This window comes from Perissodus microlepis, chromosome 6 (assembly GCF_051167445.1).
Source record: "Perissodus microlepis isolate ML-2025 ecotype Zambia chromosome 6, ASM5116744v1, whole genome shotgun sequence".
NCBI lineage: Eukaryota > Metazoa > Chordata > Actinopteri > Cichliformes > Cichlidae > Perissodus > Perissodus microlepis.
Genome location: NC_140466.1, coordinates 12,264,741 through 12,280,584, shown reverse-complemented (window position 1 = coordinate 12,280,584; position 15,844 = coordinate 12,264,741). Strand labels below are relative to the sequence as shown.

The 15,844-nt window shown below is 38.9% G+C and overlaps 1 protein-coding gene and 1 pseudogene across 1 annotated transcript; one reads left to right on the top strand and one right to left on the bottom strand.

Annotated features, from left to right (window-relative positions):
• The first annotated feature begins 2,859 nt into the window (after positions 1–2,859).
• LOC146385227 (N-acetylneuraminate-9-phosphate synthase-like) lies at positions 2,860–12,744 on the top strand. The gene is made up of 6 exons (XM_084929970.1): positions 2,860–3,056; positions 3,164–3,379; positions 3,696–3,793; positions 4,774–4,930; positions 11,554–11,820; positions 12,014–12,744. Exons 1-6 carry the CDS (start codon positions 2,925–2,927, stop codon positions 12,197–12,199), a joined length of 1,056 nt encoding a protein of 351 aa, XP_084786096.1. The 5' UTR covers positions 2,860–2,924; the 3' UTR covers positions 12,200–12,744.
• A 631-nt stretch (positions 12,745–13,375) lies between these two features.
• On the bottom strand, positions 13,376–14,775 carry LOC146385226 (uncharacterized; annotated as a pseudogene).
• Between the last annotated feature and the right edge of the window lie 1,069 nt (positions 14,776–15,844).

Below are 15,844 nucleotides of genomic sequence, written 5' to 3'. Positions count from 1 at the left end.
GAATTAAAGTAACAGAGCAACTGAAGATAAAAAGTCACTGGAGATGAAACCGTTTGCACAGGGTGTATCTAATATAACTGGTATGAAATAATTAGCGTTGTTCCTGAATCAGCATGTTTGTCCAGGTTCAACATTACAAGTGAGTCACACTTGTAATGATGTTATAGGTTTACCAATTTCCACTCAGGGAAAAAACTAAAGGCTGTTAGGGGTTAGTATGTATCAGGGTTACAGGCCTAGAGATAGGGTTCAGGTTTTGTGTGTGGTGTGATGGTGTTTCGACGTTGCAAAACGATGATGACTTAAAACAAGTAAGATAAATATTGCAGAAGTATTAAGAAAATAACATGCTTTCCAAATTGGATAAGCAGAAGAAAATGTTCACATATTAATGAATAAATTAAGAATTCATTGAACAACCTGATTGGAAGGAAACACTATAATTTAGATGTTTCTGCAAAAGTTTCATCTTAATCTCGGTTATGCAAATCGACAATTTCTACAAGCACAGAAGAAGAGACATTTTGTTTTCACATTCTGTCCAAGTCAAAACCTATTAGTATGATGACAAAAAACTTTAAGACTGGCCAAATCAACATTCTGGCAGACGTGATTCTTGAAAAGAAAGAATGAATTGGCCAGCTCAGCAACACCAAAAGAATATAACTGAACTGTGGGAAGAGATCATTCTTTCCTTGGTTAAGAAAAAAACTTTACAACATCTAGACAATTTTTCTGGAGGTGGGGCTGTATTTTTTTTTCCAATTTTTTTAATCAAGCTTATACAGAGGGTCTAGAACAAGTTCGAGACCAAGAACAAGAAGGCCAGGTTAGACTTTGCCACCAACATCTAAAACAGCCTGGGTATTTCTGACTTTTACATTTCTGAGAGATGAAACCAGAGTTAAAACTTGGATCAGAATAATGGGAAGAAGAAGGTTTGGAAAAAGAGAGAAACAGCTCATGATCCAAAGCATACCACAGGGCTAGAACAGGGTTATCCAGTCAGTCTCTGACTGCTAGTTGCACTGATATCTGAAGAATCCTAATCAGAATGCTTTAATAATCCCTAAGTAAATTATGTAGAAGGTGAAGACTTAGGTGAGATATATTATTGAAGAAGGCCTCTGGGCAAATCAATTTTTATTCTACACACTATTTTGTAATTATGCATTTTCATTATATCCCTATAAACAAGGCATTTTTGGAGAAGTTTAAACAGATTTAAAAGTATTTGAGATGCAGAGATAAATTTTACTTGACTATACTTTGGAAACTGATATCCAAAGGATTATTTCAGTTATATTTGCCAATATCTAATATTATAAATAAAAACGTTTAAGTTGTAACCACTATCTTTTACATCATTTTATAGATGAGATTTTATTTTCATCCAACAAATAATTGTATATTTTATTTGCACTTGGTGTAAGGTACCAATCAATGTAGAAATGTGTACATTTCTTATTAAAAATATTATTAAAATGTAAAAAGTAGCTTGCACATAATTCATCAATCTTGCACAAAATTGCAAACTGTAAATAGAATACTGATCTATGTCTGTGCAGTTTTATATTTTTAGTGTTGGCATGGATTGCAGCATTGAAGTAGTGAGACGCCAAGTCTCTGCCGGCACTCCTTTTAACAATATTTGTTAACAAAATTGTTGACTCAGTTGGAGTATGAATAGAAAATGTTCTTCCTTAAGAAAAATAAAAGACAAATGTCAGTATTGAATTCCTGTTTTAAACATCTGCATTTGTGTTCATTTTTGTTGTCTTCCATGCACATTAGCTTCTCACCCCCTATTTGACTTTGTTTACTGTGTTTCATTTAGCATCTCAGTTTATGTCAGCTTTGAAACAGAGACTACAAATGATCCTTTTTAATAAAACATGACAAGCATGACAATTGTAGGTGTGGTGTCACAACTTTTTATATAGTGGTTCTGATCCATTTTATTTTCCATTTATTTGTTTGTCTTATCATGACAGTTATTATTGGTTTGTTGAATGAGTTGAAAAAGCCACACCTCTTCCCAGAAAGCTTCTGAAACTAATGATCTGTTTGGCACTTAAACACTTGGCACTTAATGACTTTAATGTCAATATATTCTTTGCCAAATAAAGTTCTTTTTTGCTTCAGCAAAATGCATGCCTTATGCATGTCTTTTGGTTTTATTGCACAAAGCACAAGAGTGAAATAGTAGAATGGAGAACGTGTGCAGGTCATAAATCCCTGTAGCATACTGCTAATACAACTTTAGCTTTTTGCACACATCTGCACAGGGGGCATTCTAACACAACACAAAGCGAACCAGAAACCTGGAGTAATGATAGAGCTTAGTGCATGTCAATCTCAACCCAGCAGCCAGAGCTTGGTTAACAAACTGGTAACAAACTGCGTCAAAATGCTTCAGTTGTGTAATCAGGCTTGTAGCCTCTGTTTCTATCTGTTCTGTCATTCATACACCACACAGCAAGTGATTACACAGATTATCCCAAACTGCGGCAACATATACACAGCCACAAAGGCTCAACCGTAGAAATGATGGCACCACTCCACACTATGCTAGACCAGCACCATTTATGGAAGAATAATGGTCCCTGACTGAAATTTGGCAGAAATTGCTAAATGACCTATTTAGATACAGGATCATCCAGTCATCCTCAACAATCTATCTGGGCAGAAGAAATGGATCACTGCTAGTTCTCATGGATAGAAAAAAACAAACAAACAGTAGGTGTATTCAAACCTGAATAACATGTAAATTTAGGTGTTGCAGAGGCGGGTCTCCCCAGGATTATAAATAGCAATGTGTCCAACAGCATCTTCCTCTCAACCTGGAAGCGTTCGTCATTTGAGATTCACCTGTGAATTTGACTCCACTCAGAATTTTAGCCTGTTAACTTTCTGTCGCCACTATGCCTCTGCAGTTTGAACTGTGTCCTGGCAGAATGATCGGGGGCTCCCATCCATGTTTCATTATTGCTGAAATTGGACAAAATCACCAGGGAGACATTGAGATTGCCAAGAAAATGATCAAGATGGCAAAGGTAAATTTAGGAGGTGATAGTCTGCCTGTGAATGATGATGAAAAAATATTTGAACTGTAAAATCACTATGTTGCCTTGCTATCTCTTCTCATCTCTTCTCTCATCAGGACTGTGGTGCTGACTGTGCCAAATTCCATAAAAGTGAATTAGAGTACAAATTCAGCAAGCGAGCCTTGGAGCGCCCCTACAATTCAAAGCATTCCTGGGGGAAAACGTACGGTGACCACAAGCGTCACTTGGAGTTCAGTCATGATCAATACAGGGAACTAAAAAAGTATGCAGAGGACATCGGCATCTTTCTCACGGCCTCTGGTATGGATGAGGTATGAGCTGCAAATAACTATGTATTGTCAGGAACATTCACTTTAAATGTTTTATTACTTTTGATGCGGTAATGTATGTGTAACCCTGAAAAAAACAAAACTTGGAAGAAAATGTACAAAAAATGATGATAATGATTTCATCATGCACAGAGCATCAGAGATTAATGAAAGTTTCAAATTCTGTCCTGAAAATGTAGAATTAATAGAGTGTTTACATTCTTTTTCATACTGTAGCTAAATAACTAACACGTAGAACAGTACATATATCACAGATCACTGATGATACTCTGTGCCTTAATTACCTTGATATTCATAGATGGCTGTGGAGTTTCTTCATGAGCTGGATGTGCCGTTCTTCAAAGTTGCGTCCTGCGATGCAAACAACTTCCCATATCTGGAAAAGACAGCCAGAAATGTTACAGGCCTTTGTTGTATTACACCTCAACAGCACTCTTGCCTCAATGTTAAGGAAACACGAAACTGAGGGTGTGCAGTGAATTAAACACTGTGTAACAGAGTGAGTGTGGTCCTTAGTAAAAAAAAAAAAGAAAAAAGAACAAAATGAAAAATGTGAAACTGCATTGGACAGGTATAAAAGTGGGCAGGATTAAAAGTGTAACAACGGCGATAAATTTCAAACAATAGTCTCTTTCACAGGTTCTCTAGTTTTTAAGCTATTTGTGGCTATTTTTTATTCAAGTATTGATTCAGTTAGTATGAATGAATTTAAACTGTACAATAACACAAATGTAGAAAGGCCATATTTCTGTGGAGCTGATGATGTCATGCATGAGAATGTGTCTCTAAGTTGAAGAGAAAAAAAAAGGCCTGACCATAGATGCTAATTTATGGCCAGGCCTGGATTCTCCCACATTTCAGTCATTCAGTGAATAAAAGAATATGAACTTTCAATATTCATTTAGATGGTTTTTGATTCAAAATTTTCTTTTGTAATTAGTCGGCTTTTTCCAATGTACATTTTAAATAAGCTCGGCTACCTGCTAACTTCAAAACCCATTTCAGGTCATTCAACATTTTTTCACCAAACATTTCACACACACACACACACACACACACACGCACGCACGCACACACACACACACACATTCTCAACTGTCAGGAATCACATGCACTGTGAATGGAAGTTTGTTTGCTGTTTGTATTGCAGACTATTTCAACATGCAGCTGTATAAATCCAGTGGGAGTATAAAAATAATGACATAATACATTTTAAATATGAATTAATTATGTGTAATTAAGTTTAATAAATAATTAATTGTGAATTATTTACCTATAATAAAACAATTATTAGCATGATTTATTTATTGCTTAAAATATTAACTACATTTATTAATAAGTCTGTTGGGTTACATATATACAAATCTATCATTGTCAGGGCGACCAATGGTGGTATCCACTGGGATGCAGTCCATGGAAACCATACGTCGTGTCTACAAGACAGTAAAGGAGCACAACCAGAAATTTACTCTCCTGCAGTGCACCAGCGCCTACCCACTGGATCCTAAAGATGTCAACCTCAGTGTGATCAGGGTAAGACGAATGAACATCATCATCATCTCCTCTGGGTAAAATGTGGAGAAATAATCAATATGCCAAAAACTACATGAAATGTACGAAACAATATTTTTATATTGTTTTTCACATATGATTGTATCAGATATATTAGCTTTTTATTAGTTATAGATTTGAAGTGGGAAATAGGTTCAGCAGATACTATTTTGTTTACTCCAAAAGTCAAGGATTTGCTCTAATCAGATCAACATAAACTAGTCTAAATTCAATTCCTATCTGTCCTTTGTGTTCACATATACTTAGAATTAGGGCTGGGTATCGTCACTGATATCTAGAATCGATTCGTTTCCGCAGTGGCGGCCCTAGCCTGTTTGGCGCCCTGGGCGAACACTCCCTCTGCCCCCCCCCCCCCACCACACACACACACACACACACACACACAAAAAACATATTAAGGATTGTACATTAACATAAAACTGTTGTACACACACACACACACACACACATATATGAAGAGAGAGTATGCATAGTATGCAAACGGCTACCAGACAGCCATCATAATTTGTCATACAATGAGAGCAGGACAAATCAACAGTTGACAATGACTAATTAATATTAAAATCTGTAACATAATGTATTGTTTGGAGTTTAGTCTGTTACTGTTGCTATTTTTACTTCCTTAGGGATTAATAAAGTATTCTGATTCTGATTGTTTCAGGATACATGACCTGCCATTATCCAATGACACATCTGCTTACCTGTATCTTTTGCTTGTTTCTCCTCCTCTTCTTTTCTCTTTTTTCTAAACTGAGGACCTGATGGCTTTGAACTTTTCTTGTCCATCTTCCATTGGTTTTAATTTTGCACTCCAGTATGAACACCCATCCCTCAACCCGAGGATCACCACAACATGATCTAACAGACCTACACCTTAGTTCACAGATTCACTTTGTCTAGGGTGCATTTCTGAGATTTCACACAACCCAGGATTCAGATCATGAATACATAATGGGCTTGGATTTACAACATTATGAATGAAATGTGCTCTATTTGGAAGCAGCAGGGCCCCTCCCCTTTCGACGGCTTGTGTGTGAGACTTTAAATCATCAAACTGTAAATTATGAATTTTAAATTGTTATTGATCCCTTTACCCCTGGTCCTAAAGTATATATTTATTTTCTTACTCTTCTTATTGTTTGTTTACTTGCACTGTTGTAACTGGAGCCTCGTCGTCTAGTCTCTCTATATACTGGACTGTAGCGGAGATGACAATAAAGTTTACTTTGACTTCAGCAGCGAGCAGGCGCACCGAGGGCTCTCGCGCTCACTTTTCATGTATAGAATTTTGAAAAAACATCGGTTCAAATTATAAGTCTGTATTATAATGTCTGGTGTTTTCGTGTTTGTTGGTTTGTTTTTATTTTGTTTTATTTTGCGAGTTGGTTATTAGATGCTGCTCCAGCCGGTCAGAGAATACCCCGCCGCCCCGCCCTCTCCTCCCTGTGCCGCAAGCAGCAGGCGCACCTCGCAAACGGCCAGCAAATGGCCGATAGAAAACCAATCGGTGCCTATGCCATTCCCAATATGAGCTGGCTGACGTCGGGGCAGCATGAGTAGGGCCGTGATGCCGCCCCCCACCACGATGCCGCCCCGGGCAACCGCCCGTGTCGCCCGTATCTAAAACCGCTACTGCGTTTCCGATTCACAAGGTCCCGAATCGATTCGATCCACGATTCGATTCAATTCGATTCGATTCGATTCAATTCAATTCGAATCTGGGAAATTTTGACAGTCAGAAATATTATAATTCAGATCAGAACATTTACATATTTTAGTATCTATAAAAAGGAAGCATCACAGTGAATGCCTTTGTGTCAAAGTAGCTGAAGATAAAACAGAAAAACATGAAGGTGGTTTTCCTGGCCTGGGATTTTATAAAAATATTCTGCAGTACATCAAAAATGAAAGAAAACCATTAATCAACATGTGAACGTTACCTCTGACGTTACCGCGGTTTTATTAGAGACACGGCTAAGCGTTTTGCATTTTGCGTAATTTTAAAATCTGCGATGCAAACAACTTCCCATACCTGGAAAAGACAGCCAGAAAAGGTACAGGCCTTTGTTGTATTACACCTCAACAGCACTCTTGCCTCAATGTTAAGGAAACATGAAACTGACGGTGTGCAGTGAATTAAACACTGTGTAACAAGGTGGGTGTGGTCCTTAGTAAAAAAAAAGAAAAAAAAAGAACGAAAAGAAAAATGAGAAACTGCATTAGACAGGTATAAAAGTGGGCAGGATTAAAAGTGTAACGACGGCAATAAATTTCAAACAATAACAATGGTCTCCTTCACCGGTTCTCTAGTTTTTAAGCTATTTGTGGCTATTTTTTATTCAATTATTAATTCAGTTCATCAGTGTAAAATCAGTGAGCTGATGTCATGCATGAGAATGTGTCTCTACAAGCTGAAGGAAAAAAAAAGGCCTGGCCATAGATGCTAATTTGAGTGTTTGTGTGTGTGTACCCACGGCGCCCCACATACATCCATATGCATGCGCACAAACACGCACACACACACAGTCTCTGTTCTTACCAGAAGTTTGTTTGCTATAATTTATTTATTGCTTAAAATATTGACAACGTTTAATAATAAGTTAAATGTAGAATATAAATTATATCATTAGTTTAACCCTCCTCAGATTATTGACATTGCATCACGAAACACTCTACAACACAAACAACAATCAAAACAGGAACTGACTGTAAAGCTGGGCATACACTGTGCGATTTTTTTCAGTCGCGTTATTCAGCTTCTGCTCAAACTGCACGATTGACTCGCAGGGGTTATAAGTTCGTAGGTCACGATGCAGGGTCTCACACTATACGGCCCGATGCTCTGATGCGACCTGAGTGCTCACACTGTGCGTCCATAAAATGAAGGTTATAACAGAAAATCTGTCGCTCGCTCTCCCCCTCTCTCCCTGTCTGTCTTTCACTCACACAGACACGCACACCACCAGTACCGGTTTTTGATACGTGCGACACGGGCGGTTGCCCGGGGCGGCATCGTGGTGAGGGGCGGCATCACCTAGCCTAATTGGCGCCCTGGGCGAACACTCCCTCTGGCGCCACACACCCACACACACACACACACACACACACACACACACACACACACACACACAGAGGATTGTACATTAACCTAAAACTGTTGTCGGAACCATACTGAATTTCACCAGAGAAACATACACACACACATATGAAAAGAGAGAGAGTATGCATAGTATGCAAACGGCCAAACAGCCATCATAATTCGTCATACAATGAGAACAGGACAAATCAAAAATTGACAATGACTAATTAATATTAAAATCTTTAACATAATGTATTGTTTGGAGTTTAGTCTGTTACTGTTACTATTTTTACAATTTCTTCTTGGAACAACTGTAATCCACATAATTTCCTTGGGGATTAATAAAGTATTCTGATTCTGATTGTTTCAGGATACATGACCTGCCATTATCCAATGACACATCTGCTTACCTGTATCTTTTGCTCGTTTATCCTCCACTTCTTTTCTCTTTTTTCTAAACTGAGCACCTGATGGCTTTGAACTTTTCTTGTCCATCTTGGTTTTAATTTTGCACTCCAGTATAAACACAAATCCCCAACCCGAGGATCACCGCAACATAACCTAATAGACCTACACCTTAGGTCACAGATTCACTTTGTCTAGGGTTTATTTCTGGGATTTCGCACAACCCAGGATTCAAATCATGAATACATAACGGACTTGGATTTACAGCATTATGAATGAAATGTGCTCTATTTGGAAGCAGCAGGGCCCCTCCCCTTTCGACGGGTTGTGTGTGAGACTTTAAATCATCAAACTATAAATTATAAATTTTAAATTGTTATTGATCCCTTTACCCCTAGTCCTAAAGTGTATATTTATTTTCTTACTCTTCTTATATTTATTGTTTGTTTACTTGCACTGTTGTAACTGAAGCCTCGTCGTCTCGTCTCTCTATATACTGTACTGTAGCGGAGATGACAATAAAGTTTACTTTGACTTCAGCAGTAAGCAGGCGCACCGAGGGCTCTCGCGCTCACTTTTCGCGTATAGAATTTCGAAAAAACATCGGTGCAAATTATAAGTCTGTATCATAATGTCTGGTGTTTTCGTGTTTGTTGGTTTGTTTTTATTTTATTTTATTTTGCGAGTTGGTTATTAGATGCTGCTCCAGCCAGCCAGTGAATCCTCCGCCGCCCCGCCCTCTCCTCCCTGTGCCGCAAGCAGCAGGCACACCTCGCAAACGGAGGGCGCCCTTACTCCCAGCAAATGGGCGATAGAAAACCGATTGGTGCCTATGACATCCCCAGTATGCGGTGGCATAGCCAGCTCTTTCGGCTCCAAACTGGCTCTTCAGGTTGTTTTGTTGCTTTAATTAATTTATTATTAACAATAATATAAAAATTAAGCAGAAAAGGAATTACTAATGTAAAAAAAGTGGTTTTATTCATATATGTTTTTTATATAAATATATGCGGTGGCCCCCTACAGACAAAGCATGTCCAAAGCACGTCCAAACTCCCAAACACATTTCTAGCGTTAACTGAACTTCCTTAACAGAGCTACCTAGATCACTTAAATTACACAATTGAAAGCATATGTGTATTGTTTGTGTATTTAAAAAAAAGTGTGAGAGAGAGGGTGAGAGAAAAAAAAAAACACGGCTCGCGATAAGGAGCCGGCTCGCGTCGTTCACTTCAAAGACCCGGCTCTAAGAGCCGTTTCGTTCGCGACAGACACATCACTAGTAACACCCTCACGACGGTCGTGAGGAAGCAATTGATGATCGGTAGCTGGTCGTGAGGTGTTAATCGCTTCTCATTACCCCACGTATACTACACAATGCACAACGCACGATGAAGGCCAAAATCGGGCCGATCACCAAAACGGTCGCACGACTCAAAAATTGGCCCAAATGGGCCAAAAATCGCACAGTGTAAGCCCAGCATAACGCGACTGAAAAAATCGCACAGTCTATGCCCAGCTTTACTTTAATGACATCCCGTGGCTCAAGAGTTGGCAGTTCGTCTTGTAATCGGAGGTTGCCGGTTCGAGCCCCGACTCGGACAGTCTCGGTCGTTGTGTCCTTGGGCAAGACACTTCACCTACCGCCTACTGGTGTTGGCCAGAGGGGCCGATGGCGCAATATGGCAGCCTTGCTTTTGTCAGTCTGCCCCAGGGCAGCTGTGGCTACAACTGTAGCTTGCCTTTGCCAGTGTGTGAATGTGAGAGTGAATGAATAGTGGAATTGTAAAGCGCTTTGAGGGTCCCGAAAAGCACTATATAAATGCAATTCATTATTATTATTATTATCCCATTTTTTCAGTCTGTTGGGTTACGTATATATCAACTCTATCAATTTCAGGGCGACCAATGGTGGTATCCACTGGGATGCAGTCCATGGAAACAATACGTCGTGTCTACAAGACAGTAAAGGAGCACAACCAGAAATTTACTCTCCTGCAGTGCACCAGCGCCTACCCACTGGATCCTAAAGATGTCAACCTCAGTGTGATCAGGGTAAGACGAATGAACATCATCATCATCTCCTCTGGGTCAACTATGGTGAAAAAATCAATATGCCCTTATTCCCCACTTTTTTACATTTTTTTAATACAGTAATTCATTCTGACTGTGTGTTCTGCCTTTGTTTTGTCTAATTTAGTTTACATGTTAAAAAGATACCCACCCTATGAACTTGACACTTTAGTTTCCACTGCCATTTTAGGATTGATTTTCCACTTCAGATTTTATAATTACTGGGATGTATCAGACGTGACTCCCTTGTAGAACATCACACAGATCCAATTAGTAACCAGTGTTAACACTTACAGGTACATAATTGTTCAACTTTATTTTTTAGTTAGACTGGTAGACAGTGAAAAACATCCTTTCAGGATCATGATGGACGTTCCCAAAAGAGGCAGAAACAATATGAAATGTAATTGAAAATATTTTTGCATTGTTTCTCACATACAATCATATTGTTTCTCACATATGATTGTATAAGACCACTGTGTAATCAATTTATTTCAACAAAGTAACTGTATTCTGAATATCACCTTTTTAAATAGTAACTGTAACTGAATACAGTTACTCGTATTTTGTATTTTAAATACGTAACACCGGTACATATATTCCATTACTCCCCAACACTGTTGACAGATGATGTTGACAAACTACATTAATGTTTTTCACAGATGCTTAGAACATAATTATTAACATATATCATGAATGAAAGCTTCATTGCCGTAGTATACAGAGGATACAAATGGCCAGTGCACCGGGCATTTCATGGCACATTATTATAAACCATAGCAGTTTTATAGTACACAACAGCTAGCTGAACAATTACTTTCAAATCCAGCCCCTAAATGATATATGATTTTACAGTATCATATAACACAATCACAAAGTAGGTGTTGATTCTGGAGCAAAGACACCTGTCAATGAAAACCAGTGATTGTGTTGGGCAATACAAGACATTTGACTTTAATATGCTCAGACTCAGTCTGTGTAATACTATAGTTTTTTTTTTTCTTTTTCCTTTTTTTTTTTTTAAAAGAAATACCAGGAGGAATTTCCAGATGTTCCAATTGGATATTCTGGTCATGAGAAAGGGATCTACATCACTGTGGCTGCCGTGGCGATGGGAGCAAAAGTTGTGGAACGCCATGTGACCCTGGATAAGACCTGGAAGGGAAACGACCATGAGGCATCCCTGGAGCCCTCCGAGCTGGTGGAGCTGGTCCGAGCAATACGACTGGTGGAAACAGCAATGGGGTCACCAGTCAAGCAAATGTTACCATGTGAGAAGACCTGCCATGATAAGGTCAGTTTGAGTCATTTGACTTGAGTTTTGAAATTCTATCATGTCATAACAGTGTCAAACCAGTCATTGTTAACTGTGTTTACTTCCACCCTCTTCAGTTCACTGAACATCCATAACTGTACAAATTTGCAAAACGTACATGAGCTGGATTAAAATATATCTTTTATATATTTATATTCTTTTTCTACTCCAGTTGGGCAAGTCAGTCATTGCTAAGGTGAAAATCCCTAAAGGAACAGTGCTGAGCCTGGACATGTTTGCAGTGAAGGTTGGTGAGCCAAAGGGTATCCCTCCAGAACATATGCAGCAGCTCGTGGGCAAGAAGCTCAAAGTGGACGTTGAAGAAGATGACAGCATCTTGGCAGACATGATAGAATAAAGGATCTTCCCAAACTATTGGGACAGAGAGGCAGGCAAATAGAGAAGGATAGAAAATAAAATAGAGTTACATAGGCAGGTAGCTAGAAAATGGACAGATAATAATGTCATTTATGAACAGAAAGGGATATGGTGCATTTAATGAGGGATAAGACAAATGTGAATATTATTGAACTTGAAACATATGTCTGGGTGAAGTTACATGGCAGTTATATGACCTTTATGTAATTTGAATAAATGTAAACACTATTTTCTGAAGGCCACAGGCCTTTCATGAGGAAATATTCACACTACCAGCCTTGTCCAAATTGAGACATCTATCAGAGTTTCTCAACCAGTGATAAGATTCACACATTTGTCATACTAATCCAGTTTGACACAATTTCTCCCAATTATACAAAACACCTATATGCATGCAGTGCATATGTCAGGAAAAATATTGTGAAATGATCTAGGGGACTTCATATACAATTTCTCTTAATCATCCAGGTGTCACATGTGGGGCTATAACTGTAATCAAATGTTTCTGTAATTTTAATACTTCAAATAAACAAGGCTTTAAAGAGCTCTGTATTCTTGATTGTTCATTAACAGTTTACAAATAACACTGAAATATTTCCTTTAACTAAATGAACTTTTTTTGTTTACACTCACTCTTTCAAATAGATGCAAGTAAAATACAGCAATAAAATACAACAATAATACCTTTTAACAGTTGGTACAGTGTGGAGGAGTAATAATTAGCCATCCATCCGCTTCTCCTTTTCAGGGTCGCGGGGGGCGCTGGAGCCTATCCCAGCCGTCATAGGGCGAGAGGCGGGGTACACCTTGGACAAGTCTCCAGTCCGTTGCAGGGCTAACACACAGAGACAGACAACCATTCACACCTATGGGCAATTTAGATTAATCAATTAACCTATCCCCACAAACTGCATGTCTTTGGACGGTAGGAGGAAGCCTGAGTACCTGAGGAGAACCCATGCAAACACGGGGAGAACATGCAAACTCCACACAGAAAGAATTGAACTCAGGACCTTCTCGCTGGGCAGCAACAGTGCTAACCACCGTGCTGCCCCCAAACTTTACCAAATTAACAAAACAGAAAATGCTATTGCATGCTACATTTAGGCTGTTGATACAGTCTCATTTTGTGGCTACCCAGAAAATTACCTATGCTTTATTGTTTTCTTTTGGTGATTATATCACAGTGATTATATCGCATCTGCAGAAGCTTCTCAAACCTTCTATCAGATAGTCTGTACCTTTCGAAGAAAAGCACCAATCCACCTAAACTCAACAGCCATTCCACTGGTGCACTGGATGGAGTTGGAGTGTTGTATTGCGTGTACATCCTTTTGAGATTTGGGAACAGATTCAGAATCTCAAGCTCATACACTGAGGGCTGGTTCTCAAATTCAAACAAGTCAATTTCGGCTGGGCTGGCTGGCCGTTGGGACACATAAACATTGTCAGTTGCAGGAGCAACTTTATGACACTCTGCTGTGAGAAGTTCCTTCATCCTTCCTTCTTCCTTCACATGCTCTCTCCAACACTCATCTCTCAGTCAAGGAAGTTTAAACTTGGGACAAGTGGCGGCTGCGAGAAGTCCTTCTTAGCTATCCAGAACAGCATCAAAACAAGTCTCGATTGCCTGTAACATACAATATGATGCAACTAAGAATAACAATAATTTACTATATAATTAGCTGTTGTAATTATTTTGTAGGTTTTACTGCCCTAAACCATCTTTTGTGCTCTCAATACTGTATGAGATTTAAATTTTGTTGAGGCTTCTGTTGATATTATGATTAATATTCATGATTAATGATGATCAATATCCCTGATATTTAACAAGGGGTGGATATTTAGTTTATTCTGTCTTATAATTGCACGCACAGCTTAAAACAAAGTGTAACATTCGCCCACCATGAATGGTCTAATAAATTCAACAAATCCACTCAAAGCAATCTTACCTTTACAATGACATCTGGTTATTCTAGAGATCTTTCAGGGCAAGTGTCTTTGACATCATGCTTGTGAGTATTGGTAGTAAAGCTCCATAGGTCACTCATCCACTTGTAAGATGTCCAGAGCTACTGTCAGGGACTTCATCACAGTGCAGTACTCTTTCAAGAATTTGTACTTCCTTTCGTTAAGGCACTTAATTCTCATTTTTACACACAGGGGATTAAGTTAATTCAAGGGAATTGTGATGATTCTGGCAATGGCCCCAAAAGGGAATTCCACCTTTTGGATGTGGGTACCATTAGCTTCCTGCAGCTGACTTCCTCCACCTGTTCAGAGGCTAATGTTGATTGACATGCTTTAGGCCAAAGAGCAGAGCATTTTGCAATGCTACTCCTATATACAGCCTTTTTGTCTGCACGGGAATTTAGATGTTTGTCAACTTGTTGAAATCAGATTTATTGTGTGCGATGAACATCTGTACTGTGGAGGGCGTCTAAACTGTGAATAACCAGATGAGGTTGAAAGAGCTTCTATGACATCAGTAAAAGTTGGTTCATCGTCATCACCTTCTTCATTTTCAGATTCAGACTCCAAATCCAGGGCTGACATACTCTAAATGCTTTGGCAAAATTGGATGCATTGACAGTTACAGTGGCAACCTTGAAGTCCATATGATGGGAATCTCTGCTCCATTTACATCATAGGTATGGCTGCCTCTGATTCTCTTGCATGCTAGGGTGACCTTGTTGCAGTGTTAAGTGGAATTAATCCAGTAAAATGTTACACCCATAAAACTTTTATTATTTACTGTCAAGATGTTAGCAGTGGTGGAAACAAAGTCTACCTCTCAGAGTGTAGCCTTCAAATTAGAGTTTATTATATCGTATTCTCTCTCAAGGTATCTTACAAATCACTTTCTCTGGGGCAGCTTGACACCACTTTTAGTCTGTATTTTTTCTATGATGTGTTGGAAATTTTTCGCTGTAGAAAGAAGTTTTCTTCCCACGCAGAGTGTGAATGTTTTTTTTTTATCACTTTTTGGTACTCTAAAGCTTTAAACGCTGCATGGTCGTACTCTCCCCCACACTCCCTATTATGCATTGTTGATCTACACACATGTCTGTTGCTACCACGGATGTCGCACGCTCGTACTTCATTATCATGAGACATTCTCAGAAACAAAATCGCAGTTTAGTAACGCATCATTGCAGCGTGCTTATGGGAAAATAACAGTATCTAATTACTTTTTTTCAATAGTAATCCCTTACTTTACTCGTTACTTGAAAAAATAATCAGATTCCGAATTTTTGACATGAAAGGAAAGTTGGAGATTGGCCTATAATTAGCTATGACCACTGGGTCAAAACATGGCTTTTTAGGCAGTGGTTTTACTGCTGCCACCTTGAAGGCTGTGGTACATAGCTGATTATTAGAGATTGGTTGATCCTATTTAAGATTGAAGCATTAATTAATGGCAGAACTTCTTTGAGCAGTTTTGTAGGAATGGCGGCTAAAAGACACGTTAATGGTTTGGAGGAAGTAATTACTGAAGTTAACTCAGGAAGATCAATTGGAGAAAGAGTAGCTGTAGATAATGTCACATCTGTGAGATGGTTAGGAGTAATTTCTGAGCCAAGGTGTGAAAATGGGTGTAGGTCACAATCAGCCAAGGTTTTGG

What these genes read in the sequence shown, in the direction of transcription:
- LOC146385227 (XM_084929970.1), top strand. Translation starts at nt 2,925, where the DNA reads ATGCCTCTGCAGTTTGAACTGTGTCCTGGCAGAATGATCGGGGGCTCC. An exon ending in CTGGAAAAGACAGCCAGAAA is followed by an intron (nt 3,794 to 4,773) that starts TGTTACAGGCCT and finishes TCTATCATTGTC; the next exon opens with AGGGCGACCAATGGTGGTAT. An exon ending in TCAACCTCAGTGTGATCAGG is followed by an intron (nt 4,931 to 11,553) that starts GTAAGACGAATG and finishes TTTTTTTAAAAG; the next exon opens with AAATACCAGGAGGAATTTCC.